At 38.5% G+C, this 8,965-nt stretch overlaps 1 protein-coding gene across 1 annotated transcript; it reads left to right on the top strand.

Moving 5' to 3' along the window:
- The first annotated feature begins 6,057 nt into the window (after positions 1 to 6,057).
- Positions 6,058 to 7,935, top strand: LOC139849423 (uncharacterized). Its single transcript, XM_071839082.1, has 2 exons — positions 6,058 to 6,314; positions 6,825 to 7,935. Exons 1-2 carry the CDS (start codon positions 6,058 to 6,060, stop codon positions 7,933 to 7,935), a joined length of 1,368 nt encoding a protein of 455 aa, XP_071695183.1.
- The last annotated feature ends 1,030 nt before the right edge of the window (positions 7,936 to 8,965 follow it).

Raw genomic sequence — 8,965 nt, 5'->3', positions numbered from 1 at the left:
GTGCCCAGCCCGTTGGCACTTCTCACAGACAACATTGCAATACCCAGTGTGGTGTTTGTAACATCGCTTGCATTGAGGTAAGGTTCCTTTGTAGTTCGGGTTGGTGTTGGTATTGTTGTTGGGATTAGGGTTTCCACCGTTGTTGTGCCTCTTGGCGGGGGTTTGATCGTAGTTTCTCCCCCTGTTGTTATTGTTGTTGTTGTTGTTGTTGTTGTTGTTGTTGTTTTTGTTGTTGTTGTTGTTGTGGTTGTTGTGGTTGTTGTGGTTGTTGTCCCATTTCCTCTTTTCGCTACTACCAGCCTCAAACTTAGCCTTCTCCAGCTCATCAATAAGAATATGATTCATGAGAGTATGCGCCATGCGCATTGCTTCGGGAACAGTCGGTGGTTTGGATGAGGTGACATTCCCCTTGATGGACTTAGGAAGTCCCCAAAAGTATTGCTCCATTCGTTTGAATTCGGGGGTGACCATAGTTGGACACATCAGCGCTAACTCTAAAAACCTACGGTTGTAGTTGTCAAGATCGTTTCCTACGGCCTTATGTTGCATGAATTCAATCTCCATCTTTTGAACCTTGGTTCTCGGACAGTATTCCTCAATCATAGCACATTTAAACTCTTCCCAAGGCGTAGCATACGCCTCATCGATTCCTTGCGCTTGGGCCATGGTATTCCACCATGTAAGCGCGCCATCAGAAAGCGTGCAAGAAGCAAACTTGGTCTTATTATCCTCTGAACAGTTGCTAACTCAGAATACTGATTCAAGTTTCTCGAACCATCTGGTGAGACCAACCGGTCCCTCGGTGCCGCTGAAGTTATGCGGTTTGCAGCTCTGGAATTCCTTGTAAGTACAACCATTTCGAACGGGTGGGATAACTGGTGGTGGTGGCGGTGGAACTTGAAGATTTCTTTCTGCTAGGGCTGCAGCGACCCGTTCGTTGATCATGTCCTCAATCTGGGCGGCGGTAGGTGTGGATCTTCCGTTAGCCATGGTATTATAAACAAAATTTTTGACTCAAGTCAAAATCCAGTATGCAAGTAGTAATAATACAGTATATAGTGACCAACATGGAATCAAAACATCACATGTTATTAAATAATGCATCTAGGTACAAATACCACAGAATCATCGTACAGCAATGTAAATAGAACATCGTGCAAGAATTAAATAACGCAAAGTTCCATTCATTAATAATAATAAGTTTCATACATCTGAATAAGTTCGTACAATACATATGAAATACATGAAACTATATCTAGATTACATCATGAAATCTAAATACAAGGTCCTACGGTGAAGGCGGGTGAACTGCTCCTCGAGCCAACTGCTCCTCGAGCTCAGTGACTCGAGCTCGGAGAGTCTCAATCTCCCTCATCAGTTCCTCGTTAGAGGGAGCTGGTGGGGCAGGCGGTGCAGGTGGGGCGGGTGGGGCGGGTGGTGCCGGTGGTGCTGATGTAGATGGTCCGGCTCCGGATGTAGACGGTACGTCCCTAGATGTAAGTGGTCCGTATCTAAATCTAGGTGGTACGGTTCCAGGAATAGTCAATACGTAATGGGGAACCTTATGTATCTGTGGGTTGGCAGGGTATGGCACAACTCGTTTACGAGCAGTAACCCTACGACGATGGCCGAATGCGTCAGTAAAAGCACGACCTCCATTCACCCCTGGAATGACGGTGCCGTCGAAACGGTACCGCTTCTTCGGCGGGGTGGAGGGTGCCTGAATAGGTCTATCAGCAGGATCCTCATCATCGCTGGAGTCGTCTGATGATGAAGAATCGACGGATGATGAGTCATTCGAATCGTGTGGTGGTGACACTGGTGGCTGAGCTGGTAATCCGAAGCCTCCGAAGGTGGCCAACATCTGTCTGTGTCTGCCTGGCGGAATCACGACTAAACGTCCGTCGGGAGTGCGTCGGCAAGGCGTGCGCATGTGGTTACGAAACGGCCCTTCCCCGAACTCTGCGGGGATCTCAATACCACCAATGCGGGGCTGTGACCTCGAGGGTCCGGGAGCAGACACTGGGGCAGGTGTACTAGTACCAGCTCCGGAAGTGGAAGCGCCGGGATCACTAGTGGGTGTCGGGGCCGGTGTATCGGTAGTAGCAGCAGCAGGTGTAGTAGTAGGTAGGGCGACGGGGTCTGAGTCTGTACTGCCCGAAATGCCAGTAGGTGGAACATCCGACATCTGAACAAGGAAAAATAAATTTTCCATGTCAGTATGTCATAAAGCAAGCAATTAATAGGCCAACAGTTTAAATCATGTATAACAGTAACTAGCATGGAAATAACAGCAATTCGTATGAAAGTAGCATGTAATCAAAAGCAAATAGCATCATGCAGTAGTGATATCATGTAGTAGCATACGGCATATAGCAGAAAAAGTAAGCATTAGCATGTAGTAAGCTCAGCGGAAACAAGTAAACTAGCAAGTTGTAGATTAATCCTATTAGTGAATCCTACTCGGGTCGGTCTTAGACTCACTAATGCAACCTAATTCCCTACAACCAATGCTCTGATACCAAATGTGACGCCCCGTACCAAATCATCATGTACGGACCATCAACAACAGGATCATTACAAGGTTAAGTACTATATGCGTTTTCAAAAAGAGTTTGCATTCATAATTAAAAGTGATGTCAAACCAACATCGAAAGTTTTACAATCCAAAAGTATGCTTCACTAAGTAGAAGCAATAAATAAGTGTATGTGACCACAAAGGTCGTTACAAGTCATAATTCAAAAGTACAAATGTTTGAATGCAAAGTAAAGTAGTTCATGCGTTGACAACTCTAAGCAGCGGGTGTCTACAGCACAAACTAGTACACGGCGGAAGCAACCTCAAGCACCTGAGAAATACATGCTTAAAAATGTCAACACAAAGGTTGGTGAGCTATAGTTTAAGTATAACAGTAATGTAAGTAGGCCACGAGATTTCAGTGCTACAACGAGCGTTTCGAAAGTATGTAAAAGTATATGCTAACCGTGGGTACTTGGTAACTAACTTAACGTTTATACCCCCTGAAAGTACACTTGGCAAGTGCGTATGTCTACGAAGTATTAAACACTCGTTAAATGCTAGCGCTACTAGCCCGAGTGGGGATGTCAAACCCTATGGATCCATATCTAAGATTCGCGTTCATGGTTCAAAAACCAATGATTAAACGTTACCGAGCTAAAGGGAATGTTTATGCCGTTGTATAACCCACACATATATAAGTTTAAGTACTCGTGCCTAGTATATAAAACATAAAATCCGCATGTATTCTCAGTTCCCAAAATAAGTTAAAGTAAAAAGGGGATGCTATAACTCACAATGATAATGTAGTCGTAAAGTCGGTTCGAAAAAGGTGTGCAAGTAATCGGTCCGAAGGTCCTCAACCTAAGGAAAATAGTACTAAGTCAGTAAATAGTCTTAATAGGTTTAAAAGTATGTAAATAAGGTCTTAAGGGTCATCATCATTCATCATCAAACAAAAGGCGTAAAGTAGGTTTCGTTTATGAAAGTAGTTTAAAACAAAGTCTGATTTCAGTCAGTCACCACGGCCTCTACCCTTACTGAATTAAGGTGAGACCAGTGGCCATGGCTCTGTCTATGAGTCCCTTAAGTGTGGTAAAAATTCCAGAAGCAGACTCGTCTTCGTTTAACCGTGGTGACGGTTTAAATGCGAGTAGGTCAGAAATTTCTGCACAACGTTAAAGGACATAGTGACGATCGGAGGGCCATAAATCCTAAACCGTAACTCGGATTAAGACGAGTCCTATATGAAAAGTTATCTACACGAACTGAGCTATCTGAAAATCAAGGTTACAGTAGCTCAGGTGTACTGGTCTCTTACAGAAACCAGAAGAACAGAAACTATAAACAGAAAGCAGAAAAATAAATGGACATAGTGACGCTCGGAGGGCCATAGATTCTAAACCGTAACTCGGATTAAGGCGAGTCTTATATGAAAAGTTATCTACTCGAAAAGATCTATTTTAAAATCACAATCAAAACAGCCCAGGTCTACTGGTCTGATACAGAGACAGTAGGTCAGTAGGGTTTGGACAGAAACAGTAAGATAATGGGTTCCAGTGCTCGATGCTTATCACGGTTCTCATCCTTGATGCACATAGCTTCAAGTGTACAACTCATTGATGTGTTTGCATCATCTTGACCAAGATTTGACCATCATAACCCAAGTGCAAGTCTAAGACATGAAGCACAACTCACTTAAGAGTTGTATGAAGTTTGATGCACCAAAGTTACATCAAGGTCTTAGATCTAACACATACATGAACTTTAAAGCTAATAACAAGTTACAAACTTGAAAGTAAACTAACTAATCAAGATCTTAAGATGTAGAACATAGTTCTTTAGTTAGATCTTGAAGATCCAAGACCCAAAAGTCTAGATCAAGCATAAGTATACAAAGTTATTTTTAAAGAAAACTTATTTGTGTGTTCTTGAACTTTCAAGGTTAACTTTTAGTTCAAGATTAATGAGATCAAGACTAACTTGTAGTACTTGACCATTTAAACTAATTACATGAAAGTAAAGTGCAAGAAGAAGTAAACTAAGTAAACAAGTAAATTATTCATGGTTGTTCATACTTTAAAGATTCAAACCAAAGTTTGATCTTTAGAAAGTAAACTTTAAAGTTTACTTCATGAACTTCAAGTATGAATTTAATCAACACATGAACTTGCAATATTTTAAGAAAGTATATGTAGAATCATAACTAGTAAGTTATGTTCTTGAGTGTTCTTGATAAATACAAGAAATAAGAAGAATCAAACTAGAAAGTTTATTCTTGTAACAAGTAAAGAACAACTAACAATTACATGTAACAAACTAACAATAACAAGTAACAAAAGATGATGATGATTATGTGATGTTTGAATTCAGTTTTGGTTAAAGAAAAAGAAGAGAAATTAAAGCTTTTTACTTACTACAACTAGAGAGAAAAGAGAGAAAACTTGAAAGTATTTTTGTGTGTGTGTTTGAGAGAGTAACAAGTGAAGTAGTAATAAGAGAAATGAAACAAAAAAAGGCACTCCCCATGGCCCTAACATTCGGCCAGCTGCAGCAAAAGAGGAGGGGAGGGTTTAGTTTGGTGGTCACTTGCAAGTAAAGCTTCAAAAGTTGGATATTTGGTGTGTTTACATGGGAATGGCAAGTTAACTAGATTCCTAAACAAGTTAACTAACTAGTTACACTTGTAAGTACTACTTACATGTAATATTGGGCTAGTTAAGTCCAATAATAATGTAGGGTGGGCTTGGAAGCCCAAAGTCATAAGTCCATTTCACTACTAAAACCCAAGTTCACTTGATTAACAAATTAATCCATTTAAAGCCCAAGTAATTAACCAACAACCTTAGTTAATTAAAATGATTAATAAAACTAATCATGAATGTAAATAATACTTGAAAATATTATTCGTGCAAGTTCCGGGTGTCACAAAGACGTTTCGGGCAATTAAAGTCAAGTTCGGGCAATCATGGCAACATGTAAATGTAATAACGTACATTCGTTTAATCACACGTATTAATAATAATAATAATTAATAAATAAACGTTGAAAATTCCAGGGTCGTTACACATTATACCGCGGTTTATCTGTCTTGTGCGTTCACCTCTAATAGGCATTCCGCATCAACTGCCCTTAATGATATGTTACACAAATTTCTTGATACAATTTTTTGAAGGGCATTATTGGAAAAAAGCAACAAATGTGTGTGGATCTATCAATTTAAAGTTTGGAAGTATCACTTCTCTTTTTTTAGCTTTTTTAATTCTAATTATGCTCTGTATTTATTTAATTTAATTAATTAAAATTAATTAATTTAATGATGTCATTAGTAGTGTCCAAATCGTGCCACCTGTCCCCTGATTTTTTTTTTTAGCTATACTTTTAATTACTTCATGACATCATGCAGTTAGTAATTTAATAGCATTGATTGATAGATTAGATTCTGTGATATACCCGCATAATTTAACACCTTAGTTTGCTCAGCTAATAATAACCAATTTTTTTAATTTCAGATAGTTGATTGATTTAAAATTTAAAATATGAAGGTGGTGAATAAGCTATTTTCCTTTGCGTTTTCTACATTCACTAATGGAACCAACAATGTAGCATTATCATCTCAATCGAAAAAAAGGAAATTAGAGAATTTGTCAGCTTATGAAGTTCAAGATCAAATTCAAATCCAAAGTCAAAGCAGTCCATGTCTTAAGAAGAGTCGATCATATTCTTCTGGTACCCTTCATGAAAGTGAAAGTGAATCTCCTTGTAGTAGCAGTAATAATGTCTCTCAAAAGCGGAGGTATGTTTCTCGGTCTTCACGGTAATCCATTCTATAACTTTCTTTCATTCAGGTTAATGTTTTTGGAGTTGACTTTTAAGGTCAATTTGACTGTCCATAAGTTTGTAAATTGAACTTATTATTATGCTACTGTATATTTAGACATTCTGGCCAATTTAGTCTTATTGATCCATCTGATACAAATAAAATAAAATGGTTATCTAATATTGTGATAGATTTTTGGTAAGGATTAAATAATAGGCACGACAAATATGCAACTGGTAGCTTGATAATCTTAAAAGTTTATATATATTTATTACACTGGCTATATAATAAACATATTTTGTTAATAAGATTGCGACTCAAAATATAATCCATTTTGATATTTTTTATTGGTAAAAATTGATGATAAAGAACACCAAGACGAAAGTTGCTTACAAGCAGATGGTCGAGGAGGAAAAAGACCACCACGATCTCATTCATTTAGAGACCCTAACAAAGAATCTGTACTCTATGATATGTCTACTCGAGATTGGGTCGAGAACGGAATTGGGGCAAATGGGGGTCCCCCAGAAAACTAGTGAAACAGGTCATCGAGAGACTTTCTCAGTCTCGTGTTTTGCCTAAGAATATTAACCCTGATGATATTCTTCCCATCACAGTCGAAGATATCTATGGTGGGTCGTCCCTAAATTGTTTACTTTGTGATTCGAGTTATGAAGAAAGAAACTGTGATTTTGATGATAATTGTAGTAAGGTTTTAGAGTATGAAGAAACAGAAGTGGAGACTGATGAGATTACGTTACTAAGGGACGAACTCAATTCGCGTACACGAAAACTGGAGAAAGAGAAAAACGAGTTGCAGATGGAACTGGAGAGGGAATTAACTGAATGTGTATCGAAGCTCGAAAAATTCCGAATGGAAGAAAAAAGGCTTTGGAAGAGAGTAAGGGAACTTGCGGAACAAAACGTGTCTCTTGAAAGAGAAGTATCAATATATCGAGAAAAAGAATTGGAGAGTCAAGGTAAAATTGCCCATTCTGATCAACAAGTAAAGAATTTGACCGTAAAGGTGGAGGAATTAGTCAAAGACAAGGAAGATAGAGATTTGTTCAAAAGAAGCTATGAAGAGAAATATAGGGAATGCAAGGAGTTACATCTAGCTGTCACACGATTCCTAAAAACGTTCAACGAACAAGAAAAAACAATTGAAGGATTGCGTGAAGGGTTGTTGACTAAACAAGTGAGGAACTTTGATCATAACTCGCAGCAGTCTAATCTGGAAATCGAGCAGTTGAGATTAACCGGTGTCGAACAAGCTTTAAGAAAAGAAGTAGAAAGTTATAGGCTTGAAATCGATTCTCTGAGGCGCGAGAATATTAATCTTCTACATCGATTAAAAGCAAGTTCAAAAGACAAGGGATTTTCAAGCTTTAAACTTGATCAAGAACTATGGAGCCGTATTCATTGCTTGCAAAATCAAGGGACATGCTTGATCGACGATACTTTAGAGTTATGCTCAAAGTTAATTGAAAAAATTAAAGAAAGAGGGGCCCACTCGTTGTCATCGTTGGAATACAATGAAGCTTTGCAGAATGGCTTAGATAGCCAATTTATAGTTGAATCTGATTGTTTCAATTAATTAATAATTTGATAATGATAATTGATAATCTGATCTTGTATTGAATAATAGATTTATTTGATATAATAGAATTGGATTTTTATGTTACATTTGATATGTGTTTTATACACAAGAAGCTACAACAGCTATTTCTAAAAAAGGATTGGATCCAATATGACTTTTGGAACCCCTTTTGCAATTGTGGAAAGATGTTGTGTAGTGCAGCCTGCTCTAGCCGTTGAAGCTGTCCCACATGTACACTTGTGATCTTCTATATTGGGAAGTGATGAAGATTGACTCTTCTGATCCTAAAGTCAATTACCCAAACATGTAAGTCATATTATTTCTAACACTCCCCCTCAAGTTGAATAGTGGAATTTTCGATATTCAACTTGCTAAGAACTTCACTAAACAGTCTTCCATTGACCGATTTGGTGAGAATGTCAGCCAGTTGATCTTCTGATCTGATGGATGGAAGAGAAATTATTTCCCCATCTAGTTTCTCTCTGATAAAGTGTATGTCTGCTTCAACATGTTTAGTTCGATCATGTTGAACAAGATTTTCTGGTATAGCGATGGCTGCTTCATTGTCGCATAAGATTTGGATGGCTTCTTTTGGAGGGAATCCAATTTCTGTTAAAAGTTTTCGAATCCATAATGCTTCGACTACCCCTTTTGCTATTCCTCTAAATTCTGATTCAGCACTTGACAGAGAAACAACCTTTTGTTTCTTATTCTTCCATGCAACTAAGTTTCCTCCAACTATTGTGAAGAAACCTGAAGTTGATCGTCTATCTCCTTTTTCTTCAGCCCAACTTGCATCCGTATAAACTTGTGCTTCAAGGTGCCCATTCTTTTTTAATACAACTCCATTGCCTGCTGTTTTCTTTAAGTATCTGATGATCCTCATTACAGCTTCCATATGGTGAACCTGTGGTTGATGCATAAACTGGCTCACAACTCCAACTGCATGTGCTATATCTGGCCGAGTGTGAGCAAGATAGATGAGTTTTCCCACCATCCTTTGGTATTGCCCTTTGTCAGCAAGATC

Source organism: Rutidosis leptorrhynchoides, chromosome 5, assembly GCF_046630445.1.
Source record: "Rutidosis leptorrhynchoides isolate AG116_Rl617_1_P2 chromosome 5, CSIRO_AGI_Rlap_v1, whole genome shotgun sequence".
In the NCBI taxonomy this organism is placed as follows: Eukaryota; Viridiplantae; Streptophyta; class Magnoliopsida; order Asterales; family Asteraceae; genus Rutidosis; species Rutidosis leptorrhynchoides.
The sequence above is the reverse complement of the archived record's forward strand: the minus strand, read 5'-3'. Positions and strand labels throughout refer to the sequence as shown.

Excerpts from the sequence above, each read along its gene's own strand:
- LOC139849423 (XM_071839082.1), top strand. The coding sequence starts at position 6,058 with ATGAAGGTGGTGAATAAGCTATTTTCCTTTGCGTTTTCTACATTCACT. Across the intron at positions 6,315-6,824 it reads AATGTCTCTCAAAAGCGGAG|ATTGGGTCGAGAACGGAATT; the intron begins GTATGTTTCTCG and ends TGTCTACTCGAG.